The sequence below is a fragment of the Delphinus delphis genome, chromosome 1 (assembly GCF_949987515.2).
Source record: "Delphinus delphis chromosome 1, mDelDel1.2, whole genome shotgun sequence".
In the NCBI taxonomy this organism is placed as follows: Eukaryota; Metazoa; Chordata; class Mammalia; order Artiodactyla; family Delphinidae; genus Delphinus; species Delphinus delphis.
The window spans coordinates 9,375,175-9,399,250 of record NC_082683.1 but is presented as its reverse complement, the minus strand read 5'-3'; the positions used below and the strand labels follow the sequence as shown (position 1 = coordinate 9,399,250).

At 44.3% G+C, this 24,076-nt stretch overlaps 1 protein-coding gene across 3 annotated transcripts in view; it reads right to left on the bottom strand.

The window, feature by feature from the left end:
- Positions 1–18,125, bottom strand: part of VPS13D (vacuolar protein sorting 13 homolog D) — a 244,518-nt gene extending 226,393 nt beyond the window's left edge. For 2 of the 3 annotated variants that reach the window (XM_060014644.1, XM_069540755.1), the window contains exons 1-7: positions 18,021–18,125; positions 14,267–14,435; positions 8,282–8,359; positions 6,048–6,238; positions 5,870–5,950; positions 2,950–3,066; positions 132–236 (exon numbers count right to left, since the gene is read on the bottom strand). In XM_060014644.1, coding sequence (XP_059870627.1) covers positions 132–236; positions 2,950–3,066; positions 5,870–5,950; positions 6,048–6,238; positions 8,282–8,359; positions 14,267–14,363 — 669 coding nt within the window. In that variant the 5' untranslated portion in view covers positions 14,364–14,435; positions 18,021–18,125. The other variant, XM_060014636.1, reaches the window with a different exon arrangement.
- Positions 18,126–24,076: the final 5,951 nt, after the last annotated feature.

The following is a 24,076-nucleotide window of genomic DNA, read 5'->3' as shown; positions in this document are numbered from 1 at the left end:
AGCGAACGCCTACACAGGGAGAGGGGGTGGGAATGGGAACAGAGACACAGAGAACAAAACCTTATGTGGCAACAATACTACACCACTTTACTGCCGTGCTGTGTTATAACAAAGCCCTGCCACAATCATACCTGTAACTCCACCTGAGGCAAATCCCCCAATAAAGTGCAATCGACATCCCAATAGATGCTAAACTCTGCCACATCTAACTGCTTTTTCCGCATTAACTTCTGTACCTGAGGGAAGACAGGGAAGAAAATAAGATGATTCTTTATTCACAAACTTATCCATTCATTCAACAGGCCATTTGTGAGGAATCATGCACCGGGTGCTTTGCATGGTGCTGAGGATACAAAACTGAATGAAAACATGGTTACAGAGTTCAGAATCTAACTAACTGGAAATACAAACATGCAAATAATTTTAATTAAGCAGAGGGAAGCAGAGGAAGAATATACGAGATGCCACAAGCAAACAAACAGAAAATGTCACTGTGCAGATGAATATCAAAAGATGTGTACGTTTCAGACAAAGGGTGGGAAGGAGGGACTGGGACACATTTCAAGGAGTGGGGCCAACGACACAAAAGGCCTGACAGCTGCAGACGACGACGAGCACATCTGTGTAACTGCAGCACTGTGCTCAGGGATGGGGCAGTATCGGCTCACGTGTATGGACACACACTTGAAGTGAGGAGCTAGTTAAGTGTTGAGAAATGTAGGTTGGAACGTTACTAGGTGTACTAGGTTGAATAGTCCCCCCCGCACTCCCCAAAATTCATGTCGTCCCAGAACCTGTGAATGAGACCTTACTTGGAAATAGGGTCTTTGCAGATGTAATCAAATTAAAATGAGGTCATACTGGATTGGGTTGGGCTCTAATCTAATCACTGGTGTCCTTATAAGAAGAGAAAACAGACACATGGGGAAGAAGGCCATATGAAGATGGAGGCGGAGACTGGAGTGATGTATCCACAAGCCAAGGAACACCAAGGCATCCTACGGAAGCAAGGAGAGAGGCATGGGACAGTCTCTCCCTCAGAGCCTCCAGGGCGAACCAACCTTACCAACACCTTGATTTTGGACTCAGGCCTCCAGAACTAAGGAAAATAAATCTCTGTTGTTTTACGCCATCTAGTTTGTGGTGATTTACTATTATAGCCCTAGGAAACAAATACAATAAGAAGTCTGTCATATTAAGGAGTCTGGACATCATACTTGAAGGGACTTGGAGCCACTGAGGGTTCTGATGCAGGCATGCACACCAGGACCCGGTATGGGTTTTAGAAACAGAACTCTAGCAACAGTGCAAAGTGGAGCTTCCCCCGCCGGAGTCATGGGTGTGTCAAGATAATGAGCAAGTTTATACGATCGAGTTACATTTTAGGAATACAGCAACCCTTGAACAACATGGGAGTTAAGGGCGCCGACCCTCCGTGAAGTGGAAAATCCACATATAACTTTATAGTCAGCCCTCCGTATTCGAGGTACTACATCCAAGGATCATGTAATACTGTGGTATGTATTTAGTGAAAGAAATCTGCATCTAAGTGGACCTGCACAGTTCAAACCCATGTTGTTCGAGGGTCCACTGTATTCGGTTACTCTGAGCTAAGCACCTCCAGCCCCAAGCAGCCACATCCATTTGCCCCAGTGTCCTGTACAAATACCATGATCCTTCTCTGTGTGCCGTGACGTGGGAAAGGTTGAGAAGCATTGGCACAGAACGAATCAAGAGCCTAGGATGGAAGCAAGGAGGTCACGGAAGTCAGGACTTTACTGAGCAAGGCAGAAGCTGGCAGGATCCTGAACTCAAGACAGTCGCGGTGAGGATAAGCGTAAGAGCCACATTTGACACATTTTGTGGGAAAAACTGGCAGGACACTGTGACCAAATGCATATGGAAACTGAGGAATAAGAAGTGAAGGGATGAGCACAGGCTTCTAGGGACTAGCGTCATGGGTAAGAACACGTGCTCTGAAGCAGGGCTGGCAAACCTGTTCTGTAAAGGGCCAGAGAGCAAACATTTAGGCTTTGGGGGCCACTCGTTCTCTGCTGCAGCTACTCAGCTCTGCCAAGGCAGCACAAAAGCAGCCTTAACAACATGTAAATGAACGGGCGTGGCAGTGATGCACTAAGTCTTAATTTACAAAAACAGGCGGGGCAGATTTGGCCCCCAGGCCACAGTTTGCCAACCCCTGATCTACAGCAGGTGCACCTGGGCTCCAGACCCAAGCCCACCACTCACTCATCCTTCTGCTCCTCAGCGTCCTCGGCTGTAGTGCAAGGATAACAGTGGTGGAGGTTACTGGGAATTCAATGAGAGAAGTCATGTGAAGCACTAACAGCAGTGCCTGGCACATAAAAGGGCTCTAACGATGTCAGTTTTCATATGTGTGTTTGTAACATTCGGTAACATGTTAGAGAATGAAGGAAAACAGCTGGTTTCAGGGAGTGAAATGGGTAGGTGGAATATAATGGGATCATTTTGATTATAACGAGCCTAAATACCAAGAGGCGTCCCATAGGTAGTTAGAGACCTTGAATCTGAAGGTCAGAAGAGGGGTGGAGAATGGCCCTTCGAGATGCGGGCGCCATCGGCAAATATTCCCAGGAGGCTGCCGAAACTATGAAGCAGGATGAGCATACCCCGAGAGTGCATGTAATGTAAGAAGAAAATCAAAGATAAGATCCTTTCTGCACCTCAGTTTCTTCGTGTACAAAATGTGCCAACGTTTAATGGATGAATTAAATAAGAACAGGTCAGAAGAAATTAACTGTTTCCCTATTTCAGCAAAGGAGACAAGAGACATCCATCCACACCCTCCAAAGAACATGGAGGAGAAGATTGTGGTCTCATTTAGCTAACACAGAAGGACACAAGGCAGAGCCCTAAATGCTCCAGACCGAGCGCTTTCTTCCCAGTTTGCAGTCGTTATTTCATACTCACAGGCTCGTTCACAGCATTCTGCATGGACACATTCTTAATGCAGACGCCAAACGCAAAAGGATGGGAAGGATTGGTAATACCATCTTCAAAGCGCAAATGGACATCTTGAATTTTTAACTGCAGCGGGAAAAAAAAAACACATTTAGACAACTGCTGCAGGTAGAATACCACAGGCAGGAGTCTACTTAAGTAAACCACAGCAGGCATTTTACACAAACGCATAGCTTATGTCACACACACACCCGATAATCTAAGTTCCTCAGAGATTTATAATCACAAACTGGACATGAATGACACTTCCTTGTGATCAGTGCCTTCTCAAGAAGAGAGTTACAATACTTTCATCAAACCGTTTCAGAAAACACCTTAAACACTGAAATAAAGTAGTACCATTGTATCTAGATAACTGTCCCTCCCTCTCTTATGATATCTTAATCTTGCCTCTGTGTCCTCAAACCTGGACACAGGAACACCAGCAGGGCATTTCCATTTTGACCTTATTTATTACCCCTTGCCCCTATAGTGGGGCTACAGAAAAAGCACTCTGCTTCAATGAATTAAAAAATAATAACAGAAAGTGAAAAGACAACCCATAGAATGCGAGAAAATATTTGCAAATCATATATCTGATGATAAGGGACTAAAATCCAGGATATATAAAGAACTCTTACAACTCAATAGTTAAAAATAAATAAATACTTTTTTTTTAATGGAAATGGGATTTGGACAGACATTTCTCCAAAAGAGATACAAATGGCCAATAAGCACATGAAAAGATGCTCAACAACATTAACCATTAAGGAAACGCAAATCAAAACCACACTGAGATTTCACTTCACACCCACTAATATGGCCACTATTAAAAGACAGACAGTAACAAATCCTGATCAGGATGTGGAAAAATTGAAATGTTCACACATTACTGGTGAAACTGTAAAATAGTTCCTCAAAAAATTTAACATATAGTTACCATAAGACTCAACAATTCCACTCTTGGGCATATACTCAAGAGAACTGAAAACATACGTTCACACAAAACCATACACATGACTGTTTATAGCAGCAATATTCCTTATAGCCAAAAAGTGGAAACAACCCAAATGTCCATCAACTGACAAACGGATAAACAAAATGTGGTCTATCAGGAGAACTGCAAAAACTCTAGGTATGAGCACTCCATTCAAACGCCTACCCTAAGAGACCCGACCAAATTTTAACATAGGCTTCTAGCAGCCTAAGGCTGAGTCTCCAGGACATTCCATCCCCTTCCTGAGTTCCCATCTAGAAAAGCTCAGGGCTGTGTGTTCTAGCCGACGCCTGACAAGAGCACACCCGACCCCCTTCTTAGAGCATTTACCAAAAAGGGCTTACAACTGCAAACCCTTTCTCTGTCCCTATGTGATGTGTCTCCTACAACTCAAGGACCTAAATGCCACTCCCTGGAAATGGAATCATCAGGAAGGGCGGAGCCTCTGTCTCCCCTCTCTCTGGGAGAACAGAAGCCCAGCTAGCAGACACAGCTGACCTAATCATATCTACACTGACCAACCCTTTGTAATTTTTCATCTGAGCCCTCTCCCCACCCCCACTCCGCCCCCATTCTCCCTTTAAAAGGCCTGGTCACCTCTGTACAAACTGGAATGGAGCTCTGCTCTTTCCCCTACTGTCAGAAGTCACTGAATAAAGTCTGTTTTCACCACTTTAACTTCACTCCAGCTTTGTTTATCTTTGGCAATCCATCCAATGGAATATATTATTCAGTCATAAAAAGAATAAGGTCCTGATACATGCCACAACGTGGATGAACCTTGAAAGCATTATGCTAAAAGGCCAGTACAGCCCCACTGATGTGAAGTGTCCAGACTAGGCAAATCCACAAAGTGGGTTAGTGGTTGTAGGGGGCTGGAGGGAGAGGGGAATTGGAAGTGGCTACTAGTTGGGTATGATGAAAATGTTCTGGAATTAGACAGTGGTGATCGATGCCCAACTTTGTATATATACCAAAAACACTAGATTGTACACTTTAAAAGTGTGAACTTTACAGTATGTGAACTAAACCTCAATAAAGCTATTATTAAAAAATAAAAATAATGAGGAATTTTTTAAAAAATCAATGACAGCTAAAATAGATAAATAAATAAATAACTGCCTGGAAAAGATTTCAAAGCAGCCACCTCAAACGTACTGATCTTTTCCCCCAATGTTATCAAAGTTATGAATCCAGCAACCTCAGGCTGTATTTTGGGGGGAAGTGGGACACCTTAAAAACATGTGGCCTGTGTCACTTTGGTACTGCAAGAAAACCCTGGAGGTAAGAAGCATGGGCTAACACTTACGACACACTGAAAATTAGTGTGAACCCTGCTCTAGTTTTTGAGGACAAACAAAACAATAATTAAAGCAGAAAAGAGGGCCGACAGCCCTAGCACTGAAACTCAACAAACTGCCTCCAGACACATCAGTGAGAGCAAGTATCTTACTGGGCTGTTCACAGTGCACTACGGAATCAACTGGAAACCACATCCACCCCCTCTCATTGTACAGATGAAGAAACTGAGACTAAGAGATTAAGTGATTTAGTCATGAAGACTCAGGTGACCTGGCTTCTTGGGAGGTAAATCCTTCAGCAAGTAGGGTTCCGATATTCGTAAAGAAAATGAAGTGAAATGTCAATGAAATGAAAACTCCTACTCACACTAACTGAAGCAAGAAAAACCTGTGTCTGCCCAGAGCTGGACTCGCTTTTCAGGTTTTCCCTCTGGCACCGCCTATGAAAAGGCACACATGAGCAATCAGCGCTCTCCGCAGACACCCTGTTATCAGTTAAACCCACAGGAAACAGCAACCACGGACGTGAAATGCACTTAAGCCTGAGCGATCCCTTCTGTGTTCATACTTTATAAAAGCCATTAGGACTTACTTCAATATTCTCCACAATTCTCGTAACTACCGAGGCAGTAACTGAATACCAGTAGGACTCCCCTTTCTGCTGGCGTTCGTTCTACAAAGGAAAGAGCCGGTGTTAGCAGAATCTAGTGCTTCGCTCATTTCAAGTCTCACCACCACCGCTCTCATGGCCAAAAGGATTTCTGCCTTGCCTTCCACTTCTCCTCCAGGGCTTGAAGGAGAGCTTTCTTGCGTTCCCTTTCCAACAGCTTCTCCTTTTCATCATTGAAATCCTGTATTTTTTCAGGGGCTCCAATTAAGTGAAGGCTGGAGATGGAGATCACCCAAGGGTCCACATGGGGGCGATAGAAGGGAATCTGAAGGGTTACCTTCCCAATTAAGCCTGCGAAAAGGAAAGTCTTGTTAACTGTCTGCACACATTTTTTTTTTTTTTGCACACATTTTTAAATTCTATTTTTCTGTATTCTAGTTTTCTTTAAGGAGTATTATTACCATTTACTTTTTAATTTAAGAAAACAGGTAGCAAGTTTTCGTACATGTGAAACAAACATTAGTGGGCTGAGATCTGTAAGAACGAGGCATAATAAAGCAGAAGATGGAAAAAGGCCAGTGTAACTTTTTCACATCTAATGCAACATCTCCCTCTGGAAAATACCTCTTCCCCAACAGGACTACATCGTAAACTTCCCTGGGGTGTCTTTTCTTCCCATGGCACCTGTACTAGACCGTGGGCACATACTCATCTCTTGTTCATTATTAATTAGCTGGTTGATAGGTACTTATTGGGAGTTATCAGACTCAGCAATATGCCCAATCTTGAACACAGCAACCGAAACGTAGGTCACGTTGCAGTGGTACTCTATCGAGAAAGAATTCTGATTCTTCATGAGAACTCAGGCTGATGGGAAAGCTATAAATGGCCTGGTAGAATTGTGACACTTATTTCCCAAGTTCTACCATTTCTCAAAGATCCACACAGCCCAACTAACAGTCTACCTCTGAAAGCAACACATGTTATCAGACTGTTATCATTATTGTCTAAGATCTAGAATTCGAGCAGGATCGATGTGTTATATTTAAGATAACAGAGTATCATTAACACCAAATGATCAACTGTGTAATCCAGTAACAGATGAAGAAATCTTACAACAAATAATGAAAAAATATTTTAATTTTGACTTTAGAAAAATGAAAGTAAGTTTTTTACATTTAATAAAATTTATATTATAACTGAAACCATACACCAATTTTCACAACAAAGAATTTTAACAATAATTAGTGTACAGTTGCAATTCTAACCTAAATTAATTGGGAGGACACTTACATGACAGCAAAATATAATTTCTGTTACATTTTATTTTTGCATAAAAAGCATAAAAAGGGTCACTTTTGCCAAAATATTAGAAAACATCAATTTTCCCTAAAAGCCTCTCTTAATCCTTTGATAGTCAAATAAGAACTCTCTTGGAAGTATCCACTGTTTCATCATTCTTGAGAGTTTCTTTCAGATTCTAACTTGTCAGTGCCTTTGCTTGTGATTCTGGCAGTTCACCTATGACCTGAATTGACTTCAAGAAAGCCTAAATCTCTTGCAAGATTTCTATTTTATTTCACCTAGCAACTGATTTGCATTGTACTTGCACTTTATTGTAACATAAGTACCCTCAAAATAAGGGAAAGACTGACTGATATCAACAGGTTTGTTCAATGACGAGCAGTGTCTAAAGAGGGACTAATTTTATAAGTGGTCACTTAATACAGAATATTTTTATTCCGTGATAATTCTTGTTTCCTTACCAAACCTAGTAACTGCAAGACTCCGATAATAATTGCAAACATCAACTGAGTGTGCCGGGCACTGTTCTAGTCATTTTAATGCATTAACTCAGGTATTCCTCTCAACAAACCTATGATATAGCTACTAGTATTATCCCATCCTAAGATGAGGATACACTCACAGAGTGGTTAGGGAACCTCCCCAAGGTCACACAGCCAGAAAATGGCAGATATGGAATAGAAACGCAAGCATACAGTTCCAGAGCCCACCTTTCATTCAATAGAGTAAACTGTCTCTTAGTAATATGAATTCTCTGAAAATAAGAACCCCCTGTATCTAGGATGGAAGTTCTCAGACTTTAGTAAACATAAGAATCACCTGGGGTGCTTATTAAAGATGCAGGTTCAACAACACTCCCTCAGAGACTCTGATTCAGTAAGTCTGGGGGCCACCTGACCTCCCCACCACCACCCCCAAGATCATCCTGATACTAATGGCCTAGAGACCACACTTGAAGACTGATCTAAACTCTATCCTTCCAACCCTGCCTCTTCCTGGTCCAACAGAGCCAAACTCAAGGGCTCTCAGTTTTCATGTCCCAATCGATAAAAGACTCAAAACTGCCTCCCACTCCCTTGTTCCACATACCAGCTTTGACTTCAAATGGTAATTCCAGTTCTTTCAAGGCATCTTTCTTTAAAGGCAAGTTTTCTAATTCAACAGCACCTAAAAAATAAAAATACCATAACATGTTCATCCAACAAATGCAGCAGTTGCCTGTTGTGTGCAAATCAATGAAGGGTAAAGGGAGAGTTTCACATCTAGACCCAGGCTATACCAATGTGCATTCTCTGTACTAATTTCCCGACCAGCCCACTGACATGTAAATAACAGCTGAAGCTTACCAGCAGATGAAGGATTTAGGCAGGGATCTAACTCTAATGAGCCAGATAGTAAATATCTCAGGACTTATCGTGTCTACTGTATATTCTCCTTTTGTTTTGTTTCTTTACAAGCCTTTAAAAATGGAAAAGCCATTCTCAGCTAGCAAGGGGATCTGGCCAGTTGGCCGGTTTACAGACCCCTAGTTTAGGCTACTATTCCACCAGAGGACCATTAACATCTGAATCACCTAGGATGAAATGCAGGCTCCTGGGTCTGAAACAGAAATTTGCAATTTTTAACAAGCTCTCCTTACCCACCGCCCTCCCCCTCCCCCAAAATGGGTGTATTCCATACCACGTCAGAGAGCCCCTGTAAAGTTGGTCATCAAGAGGAATTTATACTCTCTCCTCTGGAGAGCCCCCTCTGCAGGTTCTCCTCTGCACCCTCACTCGCAGGTGTAATAACCAGTCAGAGAGCAAAGGCATGAACAGGACCACCGCTGAAGGTCCTTTTCAGACCCAGTTTCTATAATTACTTAAATCCAAAAGCACAAGATGACTCCAAAGCGGACTGAAGGATTAGTCACAAGGGTGCAGCTAGATCTCTCTCTCTCCCAGCTATGGAAATCAACCCTTTACACATACTGGGTTGGCCAAAAAGTGCATTCGGGTTTTTATGGAAAAACCCGAATGCACTTTTTGGCCAACCCAGTACATACTGATCCCTCCCCTGCGCCTAAGGCACTGTGCTGGCCACTGGGAATAAAAACAAAGGCAGGCAGGGTCCCCATCTCCAAAATGCTGGGGAAACAGCCGTTTTATAAAGTTGTTCATTTGTGCAACACAAGTCAATTTCTGAGTCACTTAAATCTGTCTGAAATGTACTCTCAAGAACAGGGAGTACAGACAACCACCACCCAGCAACCATTAACTGGTAAGAGAACCCAGAAGAAAGGAGAGCAAGTCTTTTCCTCCAAAGACACACTAATACAAGAAACTTAATTATTTTCCCCTTTGAATGATTAAGACTTGTGCATTGGCATCTAAAGTATTCAAAGCTAGCATTTTGGCAGATTCTGAACAAATGCACCCAACTTATTTTTCAGACTTTTGCAAGAACATCTATTCACATGGGGCTCCACTTACCTTAAGACTTAACGAAAGGAGAAGCTAATAATCCCAGAGAGCCCAGAAACAACCCTATATCCACACTTGGGGAGAAAATGAGCATAAGGGGGAAAAAACATGAGACACATTCCTTATCAGTTGAAACCGACTTAAAGGGAGGAAAGTATATAACTTCTGAAGAGCAACATTTGCAATCTGAATCATTCGCCCTATTTTTCAATACCCAAATCTGTCACAAAGGCAGACGGCCCCAGGTTTCCATGGCTGCTGTACAGAGTGGAGAAGTGGAAAGAACTGCAGGCAATCCATTCAATGAAAAATTAAAGAAGCTGAAGCACAGACAGCAAAGGAGGTGGTCTAGAAAGGAGAGGACACACAGAAAAGAATGAGGAGAAATGGCAGCCTATAGCAAGTCAAAAACAAGGGAATCAGGGACTTCCCTGGTGGCCCAGTGGGTAAGACTCCGCACTCCCAATGCAGGGGGCCCGGGTTCGATCTCTGGTCGGGGAATTAGATCCCGCATGCATGCTGCAACTAAGAGTCTTCATGCCACAACTAAGAAGTCCACATGCCACAACTGAAAAAAAAAAAGATCCCATGTGCCGCAACTAAGACCCAGCACAGCCAAAAATAAATAAATAAAAATAAATATTTTTTTAAAAAGGGTAATCAGGCAAAACACAGATCAAAGGCTTCCTACTTCCCCACCCACTCATATGTACCCACAACTGGCCCTGCTGGAAAAGGTCCCTCCAAGGGACCAGGCCACAAAGCACCCAGCATAGGTGAGCACCTTATAGATAATAATGTTTGTTGATTTCCAGACAGATAATTTGCAGACTTATTTATGGATGGCTCTCTCATCCAAAAATTCCTCACCTCAGATTAACAAGAAATCTAGTCACTAGTTGGGGTGAATTTAGAGTAATACCTAATGACTACTCAATCTTCCTTCCTCAGCTCTAGGGAAGCCAACCTCATTTAAAGGGCCAACCTGAGGTTCAGAGCTTATTTAAAAAAAAAAAAAAAAAAAAGGAGGGGGAATCTAAATGTATGCCCATGGCCCAGAGTTCAGACTCCTTGAACCAGCACTGGCAGCCGCTATCTTCTGGCCCCAAACCATCCCAAAGACACCCTGCAGGTTTCAGCCTTCCGCCTCTGCTCACACACCTCATTCTGCCTGGAATGTGGTCACCCAGCCTGGGCCATCTATCAAAATCCTGCTAAGACCCACTCAAAGCCACCCCCAGAATAGCTTTCTCAGGGTCCTCCAGACAAGAAGAATGACTCCCCTCCCACTGCATTATGCCTGTATCTCTAGTATAACAACATAATACATACTGCCTTGTATTACTGTACACTTATTTCTGTCTCCAGGACTGGTTAATGGCTCTCTGAGGGCAGGGATTATAGAGGTGGAGCTGGGATGATGATGATGACAATGACCATGATGATGATGACGATGAGGAGGAGGAGGAGGGAGGGGGAGGAGGAGGGAGGAGGGAGAGGAGGGGGAGGGAGGAGGGAGAGGAGGGGAGGAGGGGGAGAAGGGGGAGGAGGAGGGAAGGAGGAGGAGGGAAGGAGGAGGGAGGAGGAGGGGAAGGGAGGGGGAGGAGGAGGGAGGAGGAGGAGGAGGGAGGGGAGGAGGAGGGGGAGGAGGAGGAAGATGAGGATGGCTATCATTCACTGAGATCTTACTATGTCCCAAGCATTTCATATGCATTTCTTCATTTGATCCTCACAAAAATATGAGGAAATACTATTATTTTCTTCATTTTTAAGATAAGAAAAATGAGCTTAAAGGATAAGCAGTCTGCTTAAAAATCACAGATCTGGTCAGTGGTAGTACTAGAGTTCATACCAGACCTGTGTGATCTCTGGCAGCAAGAGGGACAGAGGATGAAGAGGAGGCTTCCGTAACTTGCTCACAGTCACAAACAGCTGTTAAGTGGTGAAACCAGGGTTAGACCCTATGCCTGAGCTCCAAGTATTTTCTTCTGTCTCCCCGTTTTGTATCATTCCATAACAGAGCCTTACCCAAAGCAGGTGCTCAGTGAAAGTCTGTCGAATGACTGAACAAATGAAATGTTATACAAGTCCTATCTCTGTCCTTCCACTACTCATATGCTACTTTGCATTTCTATTGCTTTTAGCATGTGTGCACAATCTACCCTTGAAGTCCAACCCACCAGCTAATCACATGTTGCTGGTTGTATGATGATGATGACTAACACTGACGGAGGACCAAGAACAGTTCTAAGCTCTTTGAACCTACATTAATGTGTTTAGTTCTTAGAACCTTATGAGATAGTTAATATTACCTCCAACTTGCAGAAAGGGAGACTAAAGCAATTTTAATATTTAATTTTCTATTTAATTCTTAGTAGAATTTGAGTAATTTAGTACTAAGGGTGTAATGTACAACATGATAAATATAGTTAACATATATGTTATATATGAAAGTTGAGAGTAAATCCTAAGAGTTCTCATCACAAGAAAAAATGTTTCTTCTATTTCTTTAATTTTGTATCTGTATGAGATGATGGATGTTCACTAAACTTACTGTGATAATCATTTCATGATGTATGTAAGTCGAACCATTATACTGTATACCTTAAACTTACACAGTGCTCTATATCAATTATATCTCAATAAAACTGTCAGAAGAAGAAAAAAAGAATTTGAGTAATTTGCCCAAGTTACTGGTAAATGGAGGAACTGGGATTCAAACCCAGTCTGGCTACAAAATCTATACCCTTGACCACTATTTCAGTCGCCTTTGCATCTTCCAAAGCATCTGTAAATATTTGCACACAGACTGAAATAATATTCTTATTGCTATCTAGTACCCTCTGCCCCCAAACACTGCTTAACTATGTCATCAAGATCAACAAAAAGTGTCAACTCCTTTACAAGCCATTCTCTCAGTGCATTGCAATGCTCTAAAACTTTTCTGGCCAAGCATCGTGGTGTGCTTTGGAGCCATAAGGACGGAGTACCTAACTGACACAAGTTTTGAAAGAAAAAGCATTTTTCTATTCTGCAGAGAAACATTCCTCAAATTCCACAGGTTCATTAAAAGCCATAGAGAAGAATTTTTAAGAAAAGATAAGCACAGAAAAGCAGTAGAAAGCTTCAGAGATACACACAGCTGTCCTTACAAGATATGTTCTGTCTAAAATTGCTGAGATTAGAAATCTATTATTAGTATAGACTCCATGATTTGTCAGGTACCACAAATTTCTATTTATTCATTTCTTTAGCAAGGATCCTTCTTCTTACCATACCACTCTTGAGAAAGCCAGCTCTGTTATTAGCAATGTTGTTGCTAATAACAATGTTGCTCCTTCTAGGCCCTGTTACCTGCCCTGTACAACCTGGTTAGCTTCACAGTGTGTCTGAGAACTTCAATAAGTGACCAAAGAGGTGAACCTGACACTATTATTGCACTTTAAACACAGCCCCGCCCTGACAATTGGTCACTTTCACTTTCCACTCAGCAGCTGCCTTCTAGGAAAGGGCAGAAGGAAAAGCCGAAGAACAGGAAAGAACCCACTTCTGTTTCCAAAGAAAGGAAGGGAGCAGGGAGGTGCAACCGTGCTAGCTCGCCACCGCCTATTGCTGCTGTGATCGCTCCACTGGTTTAGGTGGGTCAGAAAACCCCGGAGAATGCTGCTTCTGGGAAGAGAAAATCACTGCACCCTGTGCTCATACTATACACACATCTGTATCACTGCTAGCCCCACTAACCTGCCCTGGTCCACTTGCCAAAACTCATACTCCCAGGAAGCCCAGAAGGTTTCCACTATATCTGAGGCCTCCTTTCCTCTTTCTATGATTCTACATGTTTGCAAACTGACTTTATCTTCTTTCTCTAGATTTGTTAAAGGGTTCCACTTTGAGTTGAGCAAACAGAACTTAAATTACAACAAGGAGAAGGAGAAGAAAGCCGCTTTCCAATCCCCACATCAAACCACTGGGCTGCATTTACACAGTATAGACCTGTAAAGGCTAAAATGTCTCAAGCTTTAGGTACGTTACTACTCAGCAAGACAAGAACTCAGAAACTCTGTTGGAAGACCCCACAGTAACGTATTTTAAAACTTCTACTGGCTGTCTATTACACACCAGCAGGATAGGAGCTTCAATGGTCACTCCACTTGATCCTTTCAGCGATGCTGTAAAGGTACATTACCCTCTTTCTCTAAAGAAACCGAGGCTCAGAATTTCAGTGACTTGTTCATGTAGCTAACAAGTAACACAGCAGGATTTGAAGCCGAAGCCAATGCCATTGTCACTACATCCTGGCTGCCTCCACAAAGCTTCATAAAACTAAAAAATTAACTGGGGTAAAGCACAGTCACCAGTAGCATGGTTTTCTTTTTTATTTTCCTTTTAATATTTAACAGTCCCCTAAAACCTACAACAATCCAGCTATATACCTGTTACCCTGTAATAATAATCAGTGTCATATGGAAGAACACTATTTCCTTTTACACATATTTAATACAAAGCCATCTGTCCATCGGGGTCTATTACTCTCAATACAACAAAAAGAACATAAAAAATAGAAATGCAATCTGCAAAGCATACTTCACCAAAAAGAGATACATGCACTCACCTTTCAGAAGCGCAACGGACAGCTGATCAGTGTTCAGGTTATTGACATATTTCCCTAGATAGGTATTGAGAACCCAGGCTACAAGACCTTCCAACATGACTATATCCTCAAGACAAGGTGTTTAAAACTCATGGATCATTATTTCTCTCTCTCATGGTCACAGAAGAATCTATGAAAGAAAAAAAAAAAGGAAATGAACAGAAAAACCTGACAGTTTTTCCAAGCTGATATCCTACTCTACCTGCCCTGAAGGTGGCTGGATGCAAATCACAGATTTAAGAAAAGATGGGGTGACCAATGTTCACTGCACCACTGTTTACAATAGCCAAGACATGGAAGCACCCTAAGTGTCCATCAACAGATGAATGGATAAAGAAGGTGTGGTGTGTATATATATATATATATATATATATACACACACACACACACATATATATAATGGAATACTACTCAGCCATAAAAAAGAAGGAAATATTATTTGTAGCAACATGCATGGACCTAGAGACTATCAAACTAAGTGAAGTCAGACAGAGAAAGACAAATATTATATGATATCGTTTCTATGTGAAATCTGAAAAATAATATAAATGAATCTATATACAAAAGAGAAACAGACTCACAGACATAGAAAACGAACTTATGGTTACTAAAGGGGGAAGAGGGGAGGGATAAATTAGGAGTATGGGATTAACAGACACACTAAGATATATAAAATAGATAAGCAACAAGGGTTTTGCATAACACAGGGAAGAATATTCAATATTGTATAATAACCTATAATAGAAAATAATCTGAAATATACATAACTGAATCACTTTGCTGTATACCTGAAACTACCACAATATTGTAAATCAACTATACTTCAATTTAAAAAAAAAAAAAAAGATGGGATGAAAAGCACTATACGATGCCCCCACCAGTAAATGGAGGGCCAAACCAATACCTCTGCATTTTGATGCAGCTGCAAGGGATAGTCACTTATAAATTTACCAAAAATTACCTACAATTCAAAGTTGTGTATCTTTTCGATGTAACTGATTGTTAAACTGCTTGCTTTTGGTGACTGACCTGGGGACTAGACTGTCCTGATCAGAGGTTCTCATCCAGATGTGATATGGCAATGTCTAGAGACATTTTTGAATATCACGACTGGGGGGATTGCTACTGGTACCTTGTGAGAAGAGACCATGGAGGCTGCTAAACCTCCTACAATGCACGAGGTAGCCCCCCGCAGCAATGAATTTTCCAGCCCCAAATGCCAATAGTACCAAGGTTGAGAAACCCTCTCCTAGATTAAGGCAAAAATGGCCTAAGAGATTGCATCAATAAACTTCATATTCTGCACCGATCCTCTTTAAGCCTTCCCGAAATCAATTTTGCAAACCTCTTCATCAGGCTCATTCATAAAATGATATAAATGGAAGGAAGACAACAGTGGTTTATCGTTCTTCTTAACTGTCCTGGAGCTGCATTGCTGGTACCTGGACACCAGACAGTGCTGATACAAGGGACCCCCTTAGTCAGTAACTGCAGACAACAGAAATCCTCTGGTTCCAGCTGCAGTATTTACAGTCAGTGCTGATTTACTGCTGTCATTACAATAACTGCTGTTTATTAGCATTACAAAACAGAGATTATTTTTAGTATTCCGTAAAGTTAACATGAGGGAACTTGAGACACCAAAGTTTAAATGGGTTCCAAGACTGCTCAGCTAGTAGATCCTAGTTAGAACTGTGGGCTCCAAATCTTGCTCTGAGCCAAGCATGTCGGACACCAGCCTACCAAGCCTGACACTCCAGGTTTGCTGTGGCAGGCATCCCACTTGGAACCGGCCCTTTCGGGATCCTTTCCAAGCACTTTGCCCCACCTCCAGTTATTCACCTTAGTGCCAGGAGATACTCTTACCCCAACTGAGAGGCCTCCACCCACCAGAAACCCCCAAACACAAAGCTGTACAAGAGTTAACCTCCAGGAAAAATCTGTTTTTATTTGTCAATAGTGTCCTGCATTTCCACAGAAGATTAACTTTTGTCAACAACGACAGTAAAAACATAAGAAAATAAACAGCATTTGGAAAAATACTAATTTCTTTCCAAAGATCTTTTTTAAAGCTACATTTTTATGTAAAATTAGGAAATCTGCTAAAAATTACTGCATACACTTATTTAAAGAAGAGATTACAAGAACAAATTTCTTAAAATAAGAAATGTTTAACAGCCTGAGTAAAGGAAACACTTCTTTCTATAACTTTAAATGAGTAAACCTACAAAAACAAAACATGAACCTGACTAACCTAGTCTTACTATGTAGAGTCCAAACACACTTAGGCAAAGAGCCAAAGTTGGAAAACTCTTTACTTCTGAAGTTGCTGCCATTGATTCTGGTCCTAAGTGCCAACAAACTCTCTCTGGTGCCGTCCACAAGTGCTCTCCTCATAAAGGGAAACAACCGTCAGTTTGCACACAAGATCTGGCCCTACCCTACCTTCCCTGAAGGTGGACGAATGCAAAGCACTGATTAAAAGAAGATGGGGTAAGAAACACTATAAAACGCCCTGTGCAGTAAGTACACTGAGGCCCAAGCTAGACGGCAGCCATTAGCTCTGCTAAGCATCTAGAGCAGGTTTGAGGCCACTTCAAGGATTCCGTTAAGGAATCCGGTGTCAGGAAAGGCCGCCAGACTGGCCAGAATCCCAAAGTGTTTTTACACTCTGGTCCATCAGGGTTTCTAGGCCTGGTACTAACCCCACCTGACCTCCCCTAATCGGTGGGGCAGGTGACACTGGGGATCAGTGCTCAGCCTACCGGTGGGCAGACAGCCGGCCATGACCTTGAGCCAGGCCCCTCCCTCGAGGAGCGGCTGGAGCCCTGGAGCCCTGAGTAGGAAGGGCTGGCAACTGGACGCGGGAGCGGAGGCGGCGGGGCTGAGGGCTGCCGGCCCTGCGAGCTCGGACATCGGAGGCCGGAGAGGGGCGGAGGCCCGGCAGGAAGGAGACTGCCCAGGAGGCGAGGCTCCTCCAGCCCGCCTGCCGCCCCTCTGCTCTCAGAACCCTAAGCCCGGCTCCAGGGGACCGAGAGCCCACCTCCCAGATACAGCCTGAAAGGAACACAGCCGCGCGTCCCAGCCCCGGAAGGAGGGGCTCAGCCAGGATGTGACCCCGGGAGGCGAGGGATAAAGAGAGGTTTGAGGCCTGATGTCCCATCCCAGAACGAGACCCCAGAAGGCTGGAGAAGGGGATGTTTAAGACCCTCTGGAGCCCTGACTGGAGCCATGTTCTTGGGCATAAGGCAAGGGAGCTCATACCCTGGGCTCCCGCGTGGAGACCGAGGCTCCGGCGGGGAGACGCGGCCTGACACCCCCTCGATCCCAGGGCACCAGGCTGCCCCGACCCGGAAAAGCGTGCGGGTCCGGCGGGGGTTCAAACTCCCCAGAACACGGACGCCAAAGTCCTCGGAGACTCAGGACGCCCGAGCATATGGCGCGGGTGCCCGCAGGGCCTCGGACTCGAGAGTCCCGGTGAGGGCGGGGCGCTCGGGGCCGTCTGGGGCTCGGACACCCCAGGGATCCCCCGAGGAGCTTAGACCGCCGGAGGGCCGGACGCCGGGGTCCCCGGGCTCCCAGCGCAGCGCTCCGCCCGGGCGGGCCGGGGCTTCCAGGTCTGAAACGAAGTCGGAGCGGTCGACCGCAGGTCCACGCCCGCCCTGCGGCCCCCGGCCCTGCTCGCCGCCCGGCGCCGCCCCGCCTCGGCCCGTACCTGTAGGTGTCCCGGGCCGCCCGCCCCAGCCCAGCACTGCGCGGCGCTTCCTCTTCGCAGCTCCTCAATGGCGCTGGCCCGCTGCGCTCAGACCCGCCCCGACCCGACCAATCGAGCGGGCGACGCGCCTGCGCCTGGCCAGCCGAGCGCCGAGTCATCGAGGAGGCGCCCCCTGGCGCCCGCGGCCGCTCCTGCAGGGCTGCCCGCCCCTCCAGGGCTCGCAGGTGCTGGGGCTGAAGCGGTAGAAAGGCCCAAACAGCCCCCCCATTTTACAGCGCGGGGGTAAACCGAGTCCGGGGGAAGGATAATATATAGGACACATTGGCTCAGAAGTATTAGAACCCAGAATTCTTCCGTCTACAACGACCCGCCCGCAATCTGTTCGCCACTTATCAGCCGCAGGAGTCTGTTAAAACATAATTAATACCATGCCACTTTCCTGTTAAAACCTCTTCCGCATTATACTTAAGTTAAAACCCACCTCCTCAGAGAGCCGACACCAAGCTCCTACTGAATTTGTTCCATTCGCATTTCTGCCACTCTTTCCCGGGCCCGCTCTGTCCCAGCATCCTTCAGTTCCTGCCCCGGGACTTTTGCATTTGCATCTCTCTGCTTAGGATGCTTTTACCCTAACTGCTGTCCAATGGGAATATAATGCAAGCCACATAGTACATTTATTTAGTCGGTACATTTTTTACAGGAAAAAGAAAAAGGTGAAATAATAATGTATTTTATTTAATCCAATATGTTCTAAATATTATCATCTCAACCTGTAACCAACAGAAAAAAATTATTAATAAGGTATTTTGGGGTTTTTTATATTAGTTTTTTAAACCTGGTGTGTGTTTTACACTACTGCACATCGTAATACAAACTAGCTACATTTCAAGTGCTCAATAGACTTGTATGACTACAGGGCAGCTCTGGATAATCATACAGGCCACTCCTTGCTTCAAATATTCCATCTCAGAGAGGATTTCTCTGCTGCCATATCTGAAGTTCCCCTCATCCATTACCCTGTTATATTATCTTAACAGAACTTAATGCTGCCTGAGATGAGATCATCTTATTTGTTTATACCTATGTTATCTTTCATCACCCTGAAAGTTCACTGACAGCAGAAATTATGTCTTTTTCACAAATGTTTCCTCAGTACCTAGACATGGCCTAGCACAGAAAAGGCCCAATGCTATGAAAGAATGAACAAATGAACGCCTCATCTTGGATTATCACCAGAAGGGCAGGAAGAACATCTCAGGCTCATAAAAAGTCAGAAGACAAAGGTCACAGGCTGGCAAGGTTGCAAGACTATCTATTTACCATGACATTTATCAGCCCTCATGATGCTAAGCTAATGAAGGTGCTTGTGGGCTGACTCACTCCCAAGCAAGGCCTGAGTTTCTCTGAGGTGGGGGTCAACCCATCAGAATCTCAACACTGGGTCCCCCCAGAAGCTGAGGTTTGGGTGTAAAACCCTAGACTCCACAGAAGGCAGAAGGGAAGGCAGCCATCAGAGCTGAAGGAGCTCAGGGTCCAGATCTTCCAACACAGAGACACCTGACTGTACCTGGAGAGTTTATTTAAAACGCAGATGCCAGGGCACCATTCCTTCAACCAGTATCACTGAGAGTCTTTGGGCCTCGGTCCCTTATCAATCTTAACATACGTTTACCACACAGCCATCCCACTCCCAGGTATTTATGCAAGAGAAATGAAAGCACATGTGCATGCAAAAACTTATACACAAATATTCATAGCAGCTTTATTCATCATAGCCCAAAACAGGAAATAATCAAAATATCCATCAACAGGAGAATGGATAAAGATATTGCAGGGACTTCCCTGGTGGTCCACTGGGTAAGACTGCACACCCCAGTGCAGGGAGTCTGGGCTCAATCCCTGGTCAGGGAACTAGATCCTGCATGCGTGCCGCAACTAAGAAGTCCGCATGCCTCAACTAAGAGTCCGCATGCCACAACTAAAGATCCTGCATGCTGCAACTAAGACCCAGTGCAGCCAAAATAAATAAATAAATAATTTAAATGTTTATAAAAGAAGAAAAGAGATTGCAGTGGACCCATACAGTGGGATACTACTCAGCAGTAAAAAGGAGCAAACTGCTGATACAGATACTATCTTGGAGGAACCTCAGAAGTATTAGCTTTGTGAAAAAAGCCAGGCCACGCAAGGCCATGTACCATAATGATTTCATTTCTATGCTATTCTAAACTAGAATGGCACAAGCAGACCAGTAGTGGCCAGGGGACAGGGGTGGAGGGAGGGGATTGACTAGGAAGGGACAGGAGGGAACTTTTCAGGATGATGGAGCTGTTCTGGATCTTGATGGTTGTGATGATCATGAGTCTGTATACAGTTGTCAAAGTTCATTGAAGTGTGCACTTAAAATTGAAATTGTGTTTTCTGTTCATTATTCCTCAATAAAGCTGATATTTAAAAGATCTCCTCCCTCCTGGGACTTACATACCAGCAAGGGAGGAGAGACGGAGAACAAACAAAGTCAGCATAAAATATAGAGTGAACAGGATGGTGATGGGCACTAAAGAGAGAAATAACGCAGGGAAGCAAGGTAGGAAGGAGGACTGTACAGTTTTAGATGGAGGCCTCAGTGGGAAGAACTGGCCCCCAAGGGTTCAAGTTCAGGGAGTCTGCAGGGGGACCCAGCTCCCCAGATGATGGGTTTGGAAATGCAGAGCTGGTCCAAAGCCCTCATTGTACAGAAGGAGAAACTGAGGACTAGGAAGGGGAAGGAACTTAAAGTCATGCAGAGAGACCATAGGACAAGGCAGGACTCTGCTGTGAGCCTGAATCCCTGTCCATAATGGCCTCAGCCTTTCCTGCACCAGCCCACAGCCCTGAGCTTCAATTATTAGAGCAAAATTTATACTCGTTATGGACAAAACAGGGAACAGAGAGGTCAAATGTTGTCCTGGCAGAAGGAAAGGGGTTGTGTTGGCCACAGGGAAGGTCCTCCCATGGTCCCCCACCCATGCTGTGGTCTCCAAAGTTGCAAGTTTCTGACACATAATGGGTGAGGGGCTGCAGGAGATGGGGGATATCCTTAATTACCATCCACCCTAGACTCTGAGATGTATGTTGGCCCAGAAGGGCCAGGTTTTCTGGGGCAGGCAGATTTGAGGGGCCCTGCTCAGTACTCTCCAGTATCAGGCCCCTCCCTACCCGGCCTTCAGATCATCTAGACCAGAGCGGCTGCAGACAGTCAGCCAAAACTGCTAGAGAAATGTTCCTTTTGGCCCACACAAAGCCTTAAAATAATTGAAGTTAAGTTACATTTTAAAAGCTGGAGATCACTTGTGAAAATCTATATCTGGAGCTTCTCTAGAAAACAAAAAAAAGGAAGAATTGGCAATGGTGGAACCCCCAACCTCCCTAGGCTTACATTCATTTGTTTATTCTTTCACCATTTATTGAGCACCTCCTATACCCTAGGCACTCTTCTAAGCACTTGGGGCTACATCACTGAGCAAAACAGACATATTTTTGTCTATAAAAATGCCCTATTGGAGTTTGTATTCTAGCAAGAGGAGCAGATGGTGAGCAATAAATATAACACATGTAAATTATACAATATTTGAGAAGGTGATAAGTACTGTAAGAGTCCCATGGGAGAGGTAGGCATCTTAGGGGAGAGGGAGCTATAATTTTAAATATGAATGAATCAGATCCAGAAGTTTCCACAGCAGCACTGTCCAATAGAAATGCAAGCCACACACATAATTCTAAATTCTCTAGCATCCACACTAAGTGCAAAGAAACAGGTGAAATTAGTGTTAATATTTTATTTAACCTAACATCTCCAAAATAGTATCATTTCAACATGTAATCAGTATAAAAATTATTACTGAGCTATTTTATATATGTTTTGTACTAAGTCTTCAAAATTCAGTATTTGTATTTGACAGTGCAGGTCCAGAGTCTCTTGAGAAAATGCAGACAGCCTGGGCAGGGGTGGTACTGTCACTCTGTGGGAAGAAGGACAAAGCACAGACCATAGCTCAGGGGTCAGCCCCATCATCTTACAGAGGGATTCTGAGCTCCAGAGAGGGACAGTGGCTACTCCAAGTTCACACAGCAGGTTATGGGTGGAGCTAAGGTACAGTCGCAGGACTCTTAACCTTTAGGTTTGCCCTGAGCAAACGTCCAGCTTTCCAGATGCTGCCCTGGTTTCTGGTTTCTGAATATAGAGCTCCAGGTGGAGCAGAGAAGTCCCCAGAGAGAGAGAAAATCCTACAGAGCTGGTTATCAGGAGCCTCCCACAGTAAACAGACTGTCCACCCAACTCAACTCCTTAGATGAGTATCAAGCCCAGACGGTCCTGCCTTCCTCTGCACGGCAGAGATAATGGGTACCTTGCCTATCTCCCGGAGCAATTATGGAGATAAAATAACCGAAGCTCGGTTTCGCAACTCTTAGAGCAGGCAATGCTCAGATCTCTCCCATGATGTGGGAAATAAATCCCAACATCCTTCCCCTGGCTTCTGAAGACACCCTCTTGACCTCATGTCCTGTCCCTGGGGTTCCAAGGCTGTCCCACCCTCCCTTTACCAAGGCCTCTGCTCAAATACCAGCTCCTCAGAGAAGCCTTCCTGAACTCCCCTTGCAAACCAGCAATACCCCCACTCCCGTCTGTCCCCTTACGTTGCTTTATTTTTCTTCTTAGCACTCACCACGGGCATAGTCTACACATATTTTTTCACACAGTCCCTCCTAGCATGCCAGCTCCAGCTGGCATTCTGTTGCATCCCCAGGACCACCCCCCCAACACACAAAAATAGCCACTTATATTTACTGAACACTTACTATGTGTCAGGCACAATTCCAAGTATTTCACAGATAGTAGTTCATGCATTAATCCCTTACTCTGAGGGACGTAATATTTTAACCTCATTTTAGAGATAAGGAGAGTGAGGCACAGAGAAGGTCATTAGCTTGCCTGAGGTCACACAGACAGAAGGTGGTGGAGCCAGGATTCACACCTGGAAAGTGGACTTGAAGGCCCACAACTCTTGACTTCTGTGCTAATCCATCAGTGCCCCATAACAACGATGCCTGAATGCAGACTAGATGAAGAGGAATCCACAGTTGCTTGCTCCCATCTGTGCTGGTTGAAACCACTTGTTCTGTCTCAGTTAAAGAAAAGAAAGAAGCAGGAGGGTCTTCAACTGGCCCATTTTGACTGGTTCACCCATCAGGCAGGTGGCTGCCTTCAGTTACTCCAAATTTACCCACTGTGATATTGTGATTTATAATAAGAAGTATATATTTGATCTTCATCCTCCATTCCTGGCTCACAACTCTTAAAAAACCTTTGGAATTTCCCAAGTGATGAGAGCAATGGAACATCTTTTGTTCAAATATTTGTCCTTGGGTCCTCATTTCTGAAATAGCTCCAGAGCCATAAAGGCAAAACCAGTGTCTTATTATTCATATCAAACCCCTTTCAGTCACACCTAAGTTTATGTTAATAGGTGGCTTCTGGAAAGCCCCTAAGGATGAGGGCTGGTTGCCAGGGGAATGAACCCCCTGGTTGCCAGGGGAATGATTAGAGGGTTGGAACTTTCCACCTCAGCCCCTTACCTCTGGGTTGGGAAGAGGGGCTGGAGGTTGAGTCAATCACCAATGGCCAGTGATTCAATCAAGCATGCCTATTAATGAAGCCTCCCTAAAACCCCAAAAGGACGGGGTTCAGAAAGCGTCCAGCTGAACAAGTGGATGTGCTGGGAGGGTGGTGCACCCAGAAGGAGCACGCAAGCCCCGGCCCCTTCTCACATAAACGTTGCCCTTTGCATCTCTTCTGTCTGGCTCTTCCTGACTCTGAGCTGTATCCTTTGTAATAAGCTGGTAGCCTAATAAGTAAACTGTTTTCTTGAGTCCTATGAGCTGCTTTAGCAAAGTAATGAAACCAAAGTTGGTTGTCGTATAAGAGGTCGGTTGGAAGCACAGGTAACACCTGGACCTGTGATTGGTGTGTGAAATGAAGGCAGTCTTCTGGGAGTGAGCCCTTAACCTGTGAGATC